General features: G+C 38.0%; 1 protein-coding gene across 2 annotated transcripts in view; it reads left to right on the forward strand.

Annotated features, from left to right (window-relative positions):
- tox (thymocyte selection-associated high mobility group box) overlaps positions 1-13,617 on the forward strand; it is a 67,044-nt gene extending 53,427 nt beyond the window's left edge. Inside the window, exons 7-10 of one of the 2 annotated variants that reach the window (XM_038271596.1) lie at positions 836-916; positions 2,226-2,720; positions 11,469-11,629; positions 12,707-13,617. In XM_038271596.1, coding sequence (XP_038127524.1) covers positions 836-916; positions 2,226-2,720; positions 11,469-11,629; positions 12,707-12,740 — 771 coding nt within the window. In that variant the 3' untranslated portion in view covers positions 12,741-13,617. Of the gene's footprint in view, positions 1-835; positions 917-2,225; positions 2,721-11,468; positions 11,630-12,703 lie in introns of both variants that reach the window. The other variant, XM_038271588.1, reaches the window with a different exon arrangement.
- The last annotated feature ends 2,130 nt before the right edge of the window (positions 13,618-15,747 follow it).

Genomic DNA, 15,747 nt, shown 5'->3' on the forward strand with positions numbered 1-15,747 from the left:
TTTGTTTTGGTTTATTTTCATTTAAGAAAATGTTTGAATTACATGTTGACTGCAAAAAATTGTCTTGATTCCCTTTGTTGCTATACAAAAAAAAAAAACTTTTACCAGGTTGAATTCGGCTCTGATCATTAATAAACATAATCTAAACGTTAGCATCATTTTAAAAAGAATTCCAAACAATTAAATTATTTTAACAAATTAATAAAGAAAAATGAAGATATAAGAAGTATATAAGTTCTTAGCAGCATCTATTGTGTTGATAGCTGTTTAAAAGCTTTTGCTCTAATCTTTCCAAAGCTACAAGATATTTTCCTTGTATCTGTGCTGCTTCTCTCAATCACCGCAGCTTCGTGTCCCTGTGAGAGAAAACATGTTTATACTGTTCAGTGAAAGCATGAAAGGGAAACAAATGCAGGCTGCTTTAGATGGGAAATGAGCAGCGACACAATGTTTGTGACAGGAAGGACGAGTTTTGCACAAAAACATAAACTATAACAATACCGGTGGGACCGCCAGTCATCACTGCACAGTCAAAGCTCCTCTAAGTGACACATCCGCCAAAGTAAAAGCGTTCAGAATCAAAGAAGAACCGCAGAGGGTGTTTTGGGAATGCATAATTAAACTAATCTGTTATTAAAGTGTCAGTTTAATAGAATAAGCCCTTTGATGCTTAAACAAGATTATTACATTATTATGATGAATTATTCGAGTTGTAATTCTGATTTTTAAAACTGAAGCTCAGTAAAAGCTCTTTAGGATATTGAATATGTCATAAAGAGTGTTCATACCTGTTAACGTCATGAACGGGTTCTCATATCTTTGGTTTGTGTTTCAGGTGTACAAGAAAAGGACAGAAACAGCCAAGAAGGAATATCTGAAGCAACTGGCTGCCTACAGAGCAAGTCTGGTCTCACAGGTACGTCTGCACTCAGTTATTTATTTAGAGAGCAAATTTTGCTACTAGTTCAAATTTATATATATATTAGGGCTGAAACAATTAATCGTCAACTAATTTAGTAATCGATTATTGGTTAACTGGAGACTGTAAAATATGCTTTTAGCTGTCAGAACGACCCACTTAGAGCAGTAATCATACCAAAATTGTAAAAAAATATATGAGCAGTTTGCGTTTAACATAAAACAATGCTTTTGCCCTTCAATATGCTTTATCCAGAACCCTTCAAGTGGAGAAGTTTTAGTTTCACTTGGTTTAGGTTCTTAAAAAATCTTCTTTAAGGAACCTTTAGCTATCCGATTATAAATTGATTAACATAATCAGTTAATCGTTAGTTGCAGCCCTAATATACTATATACTACTAACTATATATATATTTATATTTATATATATATATATATATATATATATATATATATACCGTAAATTCTCTAATATAGGCCCGGGCCTTTATTTCACTCAAGTGCATCGCGGTCCAGGCCTTTATTGGATAGAGGCCAGAATTAGAGACAGGCCTCTATTGTTATTTGAGCAAAACAGACTACCAGTGGAATGAATAAAAATGAGATTTTGTGTCTATTTGAACCTATAAAACACTAGGTTCATTTATTGAAAAAGTACAGTTACCATGTCTCGCTTGGTTTGAAGTAAAAAAAAAAAAAAAAAATCCTCCAATTCTGTTTAATTCTCCTCCTCAGTTTTTCTCCTCCTCTTCATCTCTCCCTTTAATCTCCTCATCACTCGCGCTCCTCATGTTCTGCTGCGTGTCTGTTCTCTTCCTCGTGCAGACGGGCAGCAGTCAGGGCCTGTCGTCCACTTGCGCAGGGCTGTGGTACTTGTATGTTACTTACTACCACAAGTATAATGTTGAGGTATGCCCAGAAAAAACGTTTATAGCCCCGGCCTGTATTAGAGACCGGCCATTATTTACCTCCTCTGACAGCGAGACCGGCCAATGTTAGAGTCCCGGCCGCTAATGGAATACAGGCCAATATTAGAGAATTTACGGTATATATATATATATATATATATATATATATATATATATATATATATATATATATATATATATATATATATATATATATATATATATATATATATATATATATATATAGTTTTGAACAACAGGATCTAAAGATTGGTAAGAAAGCAGGAGATCAAGGTGAAAATTATCTGCAAATGTCTGATTTCTCTGGTGGATTTAAACAATAATTGATGTTGATTGTTGAAGGAGAGTTTGGCGTAAATCTTCCTTTTCTTTCTCCAGAGTTATAATGACCCATCGGAGATGAAAGCCCCTCACTCTGCCTCCAACTCTTCCCCCTCTCCTACCTCAATGTTCACACCCAAACCTTCAGTTTATCCTGGTCACCCAGGTCAGCACTCCTCCCCCGGCTCAATCACCCACCCTCACTCTCTCCCTCCCCACCAGCACCCAGGCATGTACATGCAGTACACCCACCCGTCACACCCCTCCCACTGCTCAAGCCCCGGGCTCGGCCCGCACATACCCCCTGGTCACCACCAGATCCATCCCCAGCTTCAGGCTCTGTCCTCCAGGGGGACAGTGCCACGGGCCAGCGTCCCCCATCAGGGAGCCCTGTCCCTCAGCAATGTGGCAGCGGCGTCCACCCCTCCTCTCCAGGTCAGCCCTCCTCTTCACAGTCAGGCGCATCTGGGAGGGCTGCACAGCCCGCACCACCAGCACCAGCATCTCAGCGGGCATTCTCTGGGAATGACACACTCCCCTGCCATCACACAGGTCAGACATGCTAAATATTTCATTTTAAAGCTTTGTTAAAACAACACAGTTTTTGCAAATCTGAGAAACTGCTGACATTGTTTTATTGCTGATAAGTTTGGGGGAAAGAACTCGCCGCCAGTCATATCTACCGAAACTAAATAGTCAAAAAAAAGTTACATCCATGCTGTAGCTGCTTACTATTTTCTCCACACTTGTTAAACCCAATCACTTCATGAGTTGTTTAACACTAAGCAGAGTTTCTTTTATGACTAAACCGAAAACTGAAAAGTTTTAAAGTGATTATCAGCCATGTGATCACAAATTCACACATGCATAAAAGCAACGTATCAGTGCCCACTATTTCCAACCCCAGCATTTCCCACGATACGCAAAGATTAAAAGACCCAATAATCCTAAGAAACTCTGCTGTGATACATTCAGGCGACCCTCTACTGTACCTCCTTATAAGTCCCGCTCCTTTCCTAGCCAGAATCGGCTGCAGACATATTAAACAATTTTTTAGAAGATAGTTTCCTTTTTTCGAGTTTTTTTTTACGTCTTTCCGAAACCTTAAAGGAATAGTACACCCAAAACATGATTAGCCTTCATTTTCTACTCACCCCCATGCTGAACAACACTCTGGAGTACTTTTTTGATATCTCAAATGCATCTGGAGATCTGGGAGGCTTCTTGCTGTCTGCTGACATTCAAATAATGGAGGTCTATGGTGACCGAGACAGAAAGGTCCATAAAAGTCCACAAAAAACGTGTCAATATTCCTCCATACTGCTCGTCCAATGTATTCCAAGTGTCCTGAGTGGGTAGCATCCAGAATTTACTCGAAACGAAGTCATTTAGAATGTTTTTAGAGCATAAACAGTAGTGTATAGGATTTCCTGAAAGCGCGCACACGCGCGCTCACGACGCTACGGAAGCCGGCAGACCAAACCAGCGCATTCAGCTCGGCAAAGAACTCATGCTCTTCCTCAACACTGAAGTCCTCAGATATTTTTCTTTCGTTGTTTCTTTCTTTGCACCGGTAAACAGCACATTTCTTCTTCTATGCTTGCATTATTGGAAGATCAGACGCTGAATGCGCACTTTCATCTGGTTTGATCTGCTGGCTTCCGTAGCGTCGTGAGCGCGCGTGTGCGCGCTTTCAGGAAATCCTATACACTACTGTTTATGCTCTAAAAACATTCTAAATGACTTCGTTTCGAGTAAATTCTGGATGCTACCCACTCAGGACACTTGGAATACATTGGACGAGCAGTATGGAGGAATTGACACGTTTTTTGTGGACTTTTATGGACCTTTCTGTCTCGGGCACCATAGATCTCCATTATTTGAATGTCAGCAGACAGCAAGAAGCCTCCCAGATCTCCAGATGCATTTGAGATATCAAAAAATTACTCCAGAGTGTTGTTCAGCATAGGGGTGAGTAGAAAATGAAGGCTAATCATGTTTTGGGTGTACTATTCCTTTAATCTAAAACTTAATCAATTTCTACACCGTTGACTGGTATTAAAAACTGATTTTTCCTCCCTTACCCCCCAAAAAAAGATATTCTGCCAAGGATGCTGGATTTAAACACTTCATAGCACAACGTCGGGTTACTGTGACGTTTAAGACAAAAACAGAAAACTGTTTCCATAAAAAGCTGCCATGTGACCATGCATTTGTTGGAGTAATGCAAATCCATTTTAAAAAGAGATGCACCAATATATTAACCAGAGATTGATATATGTTCATTTTCGCTTGATTCGCTCTCCTCTGTTGTAGTCCAGTCAGTACAGATCATTTTCATTTCTTCTCTTTTTACAAAACTTAAGAATTCCTACTTTTAATCAGTGTATAGAGGCACCAAACAAAAACAAGTTATTTGATGCAATTTTTTTTTATTTAGTAAAAATCATTAAAGGTTAGGAATGTGCTTTAAGAAAAATGTCTGGGATAAAACTTGTAATTCCATCGTTTTTCATTGGATGTTGACACAGAATCTCTATCAGAGAACCGTCAAACATTTTGACCTCTTTATTGTGGCATCTGCTTTAAAAAATATATACAGTCAGTCCAAAATGTCATCTAAACATCGGTATTGACTGGAAACGTCTGATCAGTGATTATTAAAAAAAGAAAATTATTCAGTTTCCTCCACTCATGAAACCAAAAATTACTAATTTTAGGCTGCTGCCTCAGTAAATAAAAGGACTGAGAACTGTCTTTATGAAAAAATTGCAATGTTTTCAACCATATGTAAACATGAGTGATATTTTATTTAATGTTAAAGCTGTTGCTCTACATCTGATTAGAATATTCTGGCCTTACTTTAAGGACCTCCTAATTAATCTCTTTCTCCGCTGTTATATTAATGATTGTTATGTTAAAAAGCCAAACACCAGGTTTCCAATGAAAGGAAATGTATCCATCAAACATGGTGGCTTTGCTGTGCAGGCTGTTTCACTGTGTTTGAGGTTGCTCTCTGTAATGTCAGCTGTAAACTGGGTCAGATATTCAATGCAAGGCATGATAAGAAATATAAAAGGGGATTTTTTTGGGGGGCAGAAAAACTGAGCATTTTGGTGCCACAGACAAAAGCAGTATTACTCTGAGTCACTTCCTTTCCATCACGTTTCTCTGTTTCCATTACTTTTGCTTAATGATGATTTTTGTGGTGGGGTTTCCTTTTAAGAGAACCCCTGTGTGCACGGAGGGACACACATACATGTTTAGTCAGCAACCACAATAAGAACTCTGGCAAATTCTCATATGCTGAAAATTGCAGACTTTAGGCTTTAGGTTCATTCATTCCTTCTTGAACTCTTTGGCAAAAGGAGTTTGAATTGAGTTTCAAAAGAAGCTCCTCCCGCTGTGATCCCCTGGTGCTACCTGTCTGAACGTACTTGTTAAAGATTGCTCTTTTTGATTTGAATTATTTGGAAGAAATTAAGATAACAGGAATCAAAGTGATTAAAACATATACTACTTCGAAAGCTCGACTGGATTCTACTTGGAGCCACTCCAAGTATGTTGCAGTCCAAGCTCATAAAAAATAGACTTAAAGTCTTAGGGAAATCATATTTAAATGTCCAATTATTTTGGCTTAAACATGTAACATATAAATGTATATTGTCCCAAAATTTAGAAATTTTCTATTTTTAGAAAAAGATCCTGTCTTAAAATATGTGGGAAGGGGGGTTTCGTTATTTTATGCAGGCCAGTTAGTTATACGTCAGCCTGTACACCTAAATTCGGCCAATCATATATCGACAGTCTGTCAACAAAATTTTTTCGGTCATAGCATCTTGATTCATATGTTGCAGCTTAAATACGCAACGGTTGAAATAAGAAATAAGAATCATTATTTTCTTGAGTTCCGTCCCAGTGTTCACGGGGATGGACGTCTGTGTCTTCAGCAGGCGTAGAGCTAACAGAACTGGCAGCGTTGCGAGGCAAGGGCTCAAACATGTACGGCTGTAAGCCTTCTATACCAAACCAAGCTTCTGCCGCTCTGGCGTCCTCTTCCACATCTTCGTCCCCACTTTTTTCCTCTAAATAAAAATGTATGACGGAGGAGACTCATCCACGACCTCTGACACAAATCTCTCCCCTTGCATGTTTCCGCTGTCCATAGCGTTCCTTGACAGTGTTGTTTCTAAGTCACCAATTTAGTGCTACTTGGTCCCAATGGAATTTGCAATTGGGAACCTACTAGCACTAAGTTGCTAACTGGTTAGCAAGATGCTTCGAAGAAACTGGTCACAATTAAACTTGCGAACCTTCCGCCACAACAATCCCACCCCCTTGATGATCGACCAATCACATTCACTTTATTCACTCGTGTAAAGTCGGGCACCACTCAGGAGAATTCGGAAATGCAACGGTTGGAACGGCCGTTTCCCTATTTTAAGAAATTCCACAAGTCCTACAGCAGTTTTTTCTTTTTTGTACCCTGTTGGTTGGTGTCCAGTCAAGTTAACTGCTTATTCTAGTTTTGTTCTGTCTTCTTCTCCAATGCCTTAGAGCAGTGATTCCCAACCCGAGGTACTCGTACCACTAGTGGTCTGCAAATGCATTGCATGGGGTTCATGAGAATATTCTATTTCTCAGGCAATTACATAAAATAGGGCTGAGATTTGTTTTGCTAAAAATATAAAAGTTTATTTTCAACCAAAAAGCAAGTTTTTCTTGAATGTTTGAGTTCACCTTCAGCTTTGACATTAAAACCAAGCCGTAGAATAGACTGGGTGTAGAGAACAGCCTTGGATCAGCTGTTTTCTCACACCTGATCAAAGCAAGCTCAGGTGTCATGATTGATGAAAACTAAGTAAAACAAATGGAGTCAGTTTGACTATAATTTTTGTTCTGTATTTTGTTCCCAATTCCTCCAGTTTTATAAAGGCTCCAGTTTTATAAAGGCAGATTTATAGTATGATTTTATTTTGTATTTATTTTGATTCCTCACTAGCTTCCAGGAAACATATTTATATTGTTTTTTTATCTGAGTTGGAAAGAACAACATGCCAAATAATTAAATGCTCCAGTAAAAAATATAATATTTCTTTTTATTGTATTATGATTTATTGTACACTCCACTTCAGGACAAACATTTAGGCTATTGACTGAGACAGGTACTAATGGTAAAGAAAATGCTTAAAGGGGTACACTAGTCAAAACGGTTGGGCACCACTGCCTTAGATGACAAAATGGTCTTGAAACTCTGCCATAATGTGGATGCTAGAGCTACTAAAGGTGGTTTGGAGTGAATCAGGACTATAATGCCTCCCATTATGAATGATCTCGCACGCAAGCTTTACAACTCAGCACTAGCCAGAGTGTCAGATGTCTTGTAGGAAGCACATGTCTCCATTCTTGGTCTTCAGAAAAATCACTATGGCCTCACTGGCCTAATGCCAAGACTACAACTTCATAATGCCTACAACGGGCTGGCAGGAATCCATGTAATTCTTGAACGCACAGCTGCTACTTGTCTAGCATCCTGTCTGTACTCTTTTCTAATTTCACGGTAATAAATATGGTGCAATGATCAGATCCCTTGCATACAGAGTTCTATGTGTGCTGGGCTCCTGCTAGGATTAGGGTTCCCAGAGACGGGCACACACCTCCAAATTGCACATTGCGTTGTAGACCTATTAAAAGTGTGTGTTTTTAAGGTAGCACTTTCAATAAAAATTATGTTTATCTGCATTTCAGAAAAAAAGACCTTGCATCAAATCTAGCGAGGGAGGAGACAGGTTGAAGAGAGTAGCGTTTCTAAAATAGTCAGATTGAAAGGCTTTATGAACAGTGTCAGGCTCTAAGGCCTTGGTGAGCTCACACTCTGTGGAAAAATGTAGAATTTAGATTTTATGTGCATAATTCTGTCTGACCTGCTCTCTTTTATGCTGATAAGAAGCTTATATAAGTCCTGTTGATGTTAACCAGATACCTTAATATGCTGGTGCAAGTAGCACTGTGGTAGGATTGCAGAGATAAACATCTCGAAAAACATTAACGTAACATATCCTAAGAGGGCAGTAGCACAGTTATTACCTTTTCTACGGAATTAGGTTTTATAAATACTGTAATCCAGCCGAGTTGTAGGGTCACCGAGTTACTCCAGACTGGGGTAACTTTAGCCTGGGGTGAATGGGAGCCTGAAGAAGCGATGCAGTTTCAGTCAGTCTCACATTATCTGACCTAAGAGACTCTTTTAAAGAGACCTGGTGTCAAAATAATAATAATAACAGTAAAAAAAAAGATCTCCAACACATCTAGACACACATAGATGCATATTGGAGGTGGGGGTTAAATGACACTAAATGGACATTAAAGGAATAGTACACCCAAAACATGATTAGCCTTCATTTTCTACTCACCTCCATGCTGAACAACACTCTGGAGTACTTTTTTGATATCTCAAATGCATCTGGAGATCTGGGAGGCTTCTTGCTGTCTGCTGACATTCAAATAATGGAGGTCCATGGCGCCCGAGACAGAAAGGTCCATAAAAGTCCACAAAAACGTGTCAATATTCCTCCATACTGCTCGTCCAATGTAATCCAAGTGTCCTGAGTGGGTAGCATCCAGAATTTACTCGAAACGAAGTCATTTAGAATGTTTTTAGAGCATAAACAGTAGTGTATAGGATTTCCTAATAGCGCCCCCATGCGCGCTCACGATTCTACGGAAGCCGGCAGACCAAACCGGAAGAAAGTGCGCATTCAGCGTCTGGTCTGCCGATAATGCAAGCGTAGAAGAAGAAATGTGCTGTTTACCTGTGCAAAGAAAGAAACAACGAAAGAAAAATGTCTGAGGACTTCAGTGTTGAGGAAGAGCATGAGTTCTTTGCCGAGCTGAATGCGCTGGTTTGGTCTGCCGGCTTCCGTAGAATCGTGAGCGCGCATGGGGGCGCTATTAGGAAATCCTATACACTACTGTTTATGCTCTAAAAACATTCTAAATGACTTCGTTTCGAGTAAATTCTGGATGCTACCCACTCAGGACACTTGGATTACATTGTACGAGCAGTATGGAGGAATATTGACACGTTTTTGTGGACTTTTATGGACCTTTCTGTCTCGGGCGCCATGGACCTCCATTATTTGAATGTCAGCAGACAGCAAGAAGCCTCCCAGATCTCCAGATGCATTTGAGATATCAAAAAAGTACTCCAGAGTGTTGTTCAGCATGGAGGTGAGTAGAAAATGAAGGCTAATCATGTTTTGGGTGTACTATTCCTTTAACAGAGAGAACTGAAACTTTCTCCAGTTCTGCCAATTTTACTTAGCAGTTTACATACCTATCTTTCTCTCTAATAATCTTCTGTTGTTTCTCAAACAGTAAAAGTAAATATAAGAGAAGAAACAAAGGGGAAAGAGCGAGAAGAGACAGTGACTGAGCTACAAAGTTTTTAATTTTTTCTTACTCTGGGTGAAGAGTGAGAACTGATGGGGGAAGGGAGAGAGGTAGAGACAAAGGAGGCAGATGGGGTCTTTGTGAAGGAGTGAGGGAGAAGTATTTGCTCGACAATAGATGAATAGGTGAGGTAGAGGAGGAGAGGGGTACGAGAGTGGGGGGAGAACTCAACCACCTGCTGTCCTCCCCTTTCTCCTCTTTCACCCACAACGCTCAGATTAACTTCCCTTTCACTCCCTCTCCCTCTCTTCCTTGCACAAACACTCACATCTACACTCAGCCATTGCTCTCCCTCATCTCCCTGTCCTCGGTTCTTCTGTAAAGTATCCTAAGTTAGGGGAAATGTTCACCTCCTACTCCATCTCCTGCTCCACCTCCTACCTTTTCATCTTCTCTTTTACTCCACCCACCTCCCTCTTTGACTTCACATATGTAAAATCACCATGATGGTCCACCCTCAGTAATTAACGCTGATGAACATGTAATTAATTTGACTTGTAACATTTACATGCCTGTTTATCTGAAAGCCTCTTTTCAGAAAAGGAAGGTATTAATAACCGGTGTACAGAACCCATTGGATGCCTCCGAACTAATTCATGTTGTAGAAGATTCTAAACAGATTAGGATTAAAGCCTGCTTAGTGACCTAAAGAATAACAAAAACAATTCAGCATTCAATTATTGTTAAATCAGCTGTTCTGTTAAAGCCTCAGTGCTTTGTTAGAAAACTCTGGAGGAGCTGCAGAGATCAACAGCTCGTTTGATAAAATGCCATCAGCACAGCCATTAGTTGTTCACTTAGCAAATCATTTATAAAAGAGAGCCAAGTAAAACAAAAGTCTGAGTAATCCGCAGCAGTCGTGAACTCTCATAGACTCCCACGGCGGCTTCGTCTGAATACCCCCCATCCACATAACCAGCTTCAAACTGCCATGTTTGCACATGCAAACCAATATACACCTCGCCACTCTTACCACCCATCTGTTAAAACAAACAAGCAGCTTCAGCGTTGCTGTTGTGTTTCAAAATAATCTGTTTCCAAAGCTACAGCAACACAATGCTCCTGTGTTGTTGGTCCATAGATAGATAGATAGATAGATAGATAGATAGATAGATAGATAGATAGATAGATAGATAGATAGATAGATAGATAGATAGATAGATAGATAGATAGATAGATAGATAGATAGATAGATAGATAGATAGATAGATAGATAGATAGATAGATAAATCAAACCTAATCTTTAACCCTTTATAGGGAATTCAGTAAAAGACTAAACATCTAAATTTCAAGCAAAGAGTACGCTGCAAAAAACTGAAATCTAAGTAAGTCAGTTTTTCTTGAAATACTTTCCAAATTGAATAAGAAAATTTACATTTAAAATAAGGAAAAAAATGCAGTCTCCTATTTCAATAGCATAATATCAAATAATCTGATTTTAAGGATAAAATTGCTCCTTCAGCTGGGAGATTTTTTTTATTTACCTACTCAAATTAAGGGTAAATACACTTATTTTAAGACATTTTCACAAATTTAAAGATTATTTTTTAGTGTGTTTTTGGAATCCAGGACAAGATCTTATTACCTTTGTAACGTTCAAAAAAATATGTATATTTTGATGGCATAAATGAATTTCAATTTAATTACAAGAAACACCAACTTGCCCGTATATATTAAGAAAAATAACAAAAGTGCTTTTATAAGAACTTCATGAAAAACACTCTGAGCGTAAAAGAAATGGCACTCCATGTGTTAAGGGTATGCAAGTGATCAAAAATGGTAACTTGCCCTATAAAGGGTTAATGTCCTCCACCCACAAAAACAAAAACTATTTTATTTTATTTCCAGGGCTATCATCCTTCTCTCCAGTCTGACTACCAATCGATGGGTGGAGGTATGCTGAATAGTGGAGCAGTAATGTCTTCATCGATGGATTACCACCAACTGGGTCGTCATACACCGAACCACCACCCCTCCTTGGAGTGGAGCACCGAGTACCATGGCAATGGGTTGATATTAACACCATAGTTATCAATATCTCTTTATCCTTAGAGATGCAGGAGTCTCAGTAGGGGTGTGGGAAATAATCGTTTTGGCGATATATCGTGATATTCGGCTGCCCAATATAATATCGATCTTTCACTTTTTAGTATCGATTTTCAAAAAAAAAAATGGTTACATAAAACATTGATGGGAAAATGGGCTACCTCTGCACCACCACTCTGGCAGAAAGCGCTGTGGAGCCCTTTAACTATGCGTGCAGCACCAAATCTGTATTTGAGGCAGTCACAGTGGAAGAAAACCCCAAACAACATGGATAATAATACCTAATCAATATTTTCTGATGAAAATATACAGTACTTGCTGTTTTATCTCATCATTTGATTTTGATAGCTGGGGAAAATATGGCAATATATAGAGATACTGCAATATCGTGATAATATTGTATCGTGACCCAAGTATCGCGACATATATCGAATGGCAACACTCATGCCAATACTCACCTCTAAGTCTCAGGTGTTTCTGTGAAGCTAACATTAGCCTATTAGGTATAAAATAAATGCCCTTCACTTCTTCTCCTTCAATAAAGTCAGCTAGTCCGCATATTCCAGTTTAAGACTGAAGATGTTTTATCGTTATCTCCCTTTTATCTCCTCTTTCTTTCATCTTTTCTCCTTTTTCCTGTTTTTCCTTTTCTATTTACATTGCAGTGTCCATATAATCTGGAATACTCCCTGCATAATTATAATAAAGTTATTCATATATGGAAATCAAGCGGAACACTATGGCGATAACCGTACTTATTGCCACATTGCCAGACAGGACACTGTCTGGCAATGTGGCAAAAATAAAGATAATATAAAACAACAGTTACTAGAGCACATGATGAAAAGAAAATTATTAATACCTTTTAAGAGCTGCTGATGTTCTCAATGCTGCATTTCATACCTCTGCTAGGTCTAATGTCTCCAAAGACAATAAATCCTTTCTTTTGTTGCTTAAACCAGAAATCCAACTTATAAATACCCTTGTAGCTTTTAAGTGATTTGTTTTAACTGATTAGTTTCTTTGTTTGCTTGCAGAAGTCTTCAGAGAGACAAACCCTTGTATCTGAGCTAATCTCAGGACAAAATGGCACCAAATATGGACCCTTCTACTGCCCCAACGGGAACTCCAGGATAGAGTCTTGACTCAACCCAAATAAAATCTCCTATGACAAATGGACACGCAGTGGACTTGTCATCAAAGTGTGAAGTAAAACTTGAATTCAGCACTTAGAAAAAAAGAAAAAAAAACCTTGCAGCAGAAGAAAATCGAATGAGCTTGTATATATTTCCATTATCTCTTAAAAGTATAACAGTGTTTACAAAGTGACGCAGACATCTGTTATTGGCTGTATCACTCACTGTGTCATTGTTCCCATTTCTGCTGAAAACTAGTATATGAATGGAAAGAGGTGATCCTGTGCTGTGAACCACGCTGACTGGTGTACATACTCCCAACATTTGAATAGTTTCCGTCATTACAGACGTTTTTCATACATAGTTTCTTGTTTTTACTGAGCATGGTGTTTATAATCAGCACCAGAAGGTTGTGTAGATCATGTGTAAATTGCTGTAACATAGTTGGTTAAATGGACCATTTAAAGCCAGCCTCTGTGTTTTCTTTTGGACTCAAAGTCGCTGTGTGTCCCTACAGTCAAAACCAAAAGAGCACATCATTCAAAACATGATATAAACCAAATATTACTTCAGTTGTGTTTCCCTCTATTGACCCTTAAATCAATTATACAAATTAAAGACCCGATTTATGTTGCTTAAATAAAGATAAACAAGAGAGCAACCCCTTAAACTTTTCTTTCCTCTTTTAATAAGGCTCTAAATGTGAATAAATGTTAAAATTAAATAACCTCGATTGTTTTCTTGAAGTAATTTGAAGTTTTTCTGCCCTAAAATGACAAAATGTTAAACATTTTTCTGTAAAAAAAAAAAAAAAAGTACTCCTTTGTATGATTCCAGCTTTGTTTCCTGGCACATGTCTGTTGATAATCCAAGCAGTGTGTGAGAGTGTGTGAGGTGTTAATAAGACCGCAGAATGGCTGACTGGTTTGCATGGTCTCTTTAATCATCTCTATTTCTCTGTGCTCAGAGACTATTTAAGAATCTGTAACTGTTGCCGGGTTGGCTGTGTTATCATGTTTTGTTTTTGTTTTTTTAAATCAAACTGAGGTTTGTTTTTGTGTTTATGATAATGGAAAGAGGCATATCTCTGTTGCTCTGTATCTCTTTGTATTCATGTGTTTTTTTTTTTGGCAGATAAAAGGACTCTGGGCATCAACCATGAAGATTTTCTTATTTTTAGATTCTAATAATGTGTTTGAAAATAAAGTAAGTGCTGCGCTGATGTGCAGTCATAACTTCAAATGTGTTAATGTCGTTTATCGTTGAAGAGTTGGCAGTAGCTTTATCTGACTGCGGCTGGATATTTGTACCTAACCTTACAACAGCTGCGCACATCACAGATCCTTAGCCACGTTTTATTCCTCTTATTAAGGAACTAAAGATAGCAACGATAAAGATAGGATTGACAATATATGTGGACTATTATATAATTATTTTTTCCCCATCGAGAAAACTTTACCTTTAATAGTGTGAACAATTTTTGCAATAATTCATAACGGTTATGAAACATTTGCACTGCACATATGAAAAAGGGTTTTATACTCCACTCCTCATTAAGAAAATAATTGTTTTAAAGTTACTTTAAATCCATAATGTTCCACCATTTTTGCTGAAACTCTATACTTGTAATTATTAGACCATTACAAAAAAATCAATAGCCCATATTATGCAGCTCTTAAGTGTAAACTACAGATCTTTAACGTCAAATATGGTTTACCAGTTCTTAAAATGGGCTTAATGGGAGTAATATACGTTAAAATATGCTATTTCTTTTGGGTTTAATAGGAATCTTGAATCAAATGACTTTAGTGTCGTAAGCTAGCAGGCGTGTAAAGCCATGTTTTCTTAGAACAAAGGGAAAAGAAAAGAAACCTCCCTCAGTCCGGTCATATATTTCATTCTTTCAGGGCCCACGCTGATTATTGATTGACCTAGAGGAGGGGCAAAGGAACAAATCTGAAGCATCCAAAACAGCTTGAGTAAAACTGAAATGACATCAAGTTTGATTATTTTTCTTCAACTTATTTTTCAACAACTTTTCCTGTTTCTTGTATTACAATGTTTAATACTAATAAGAATACCAAGTAATAATAATTTAAAACTTTATTAATCCGACATGGGAGAAATTCACTCTCTGCATTTAACCCATCCCCTTTGGGAGCAGTGGGCTGCCACCATGCGGTGCCTGGGGAGCTGTGTGGGTGTAGAGTCAACTCATTTAAATATTTTAATATTTAGTTAAAAACAAGAGTTAATACACACTAGTATTGAAATTAAATAAATAAATAACTTTCAGTAAATTTATGTTGTTTGTGTACGTTGGTTAAAAAGCTCATTAAAATGTAAGGTGGAACCTGTTTTTTGTTCCCCATGTCACGTTGTTGCCCATGGGAAAGATTGATTAACCTGTTTCTTCACCCGTTTCTTCAAGAAGTTTCACCAGAAAGCTTTAAGACTGGTTTTCTGAGAAAAGCCGAATAAGTTATCTTTATTCCTCTGGAGTTTATGCGGCCAATGAGGTACGACTTTGTTTTACTTGGACGCTTTTTTGTAAACCTTTATATTTGTTTTGAGCTAATTTGGGTTTCTGTTTCCCTTCTTAGTTCTGAAGGCATTTTTTGGGGCTTTATAAGATGTGTCCACAACAAATGGCTATTAAAACCAAAAGAACGACGTTGAGCCTTGATTAAAAACATAAGCAATGAGATGTAGAAACTTGTGTCCTTTCAGCTTAACCTACCCAATTATGTCGCAGCTTAGAGTGATGCAACATGGCGGCGACCTTGCCAAAAAAATTATAAATTTTTCTTTTCCGTTTATATTTTTCATGTGTGTAATATCATTATTGATAATAGTAGACACAATCTTGGAATTCTGTTAGTTTGTATAACTGTTTCCACTTTAAATGTTCTCCTTCTCATAAGCCCAAGTAAAGCAAGATATCC

Source organism: Cyprinodon tularosa, unplaced genomic scaffold (assembly GCF_016077235.1).
Source record: "Cyprinodon tularosa strain WSP-4 unplaced genomic scaffold, ASM1607723v1 ctg12, whole genome shotgun sequence".
Lineage (NCBI taxonomy): Eukaryota > Metazoa > Chordata > Actinopteri > Cyprinodontiformes > Cyprinodontidae > Cyprinodon > Cyprinodon tularosa.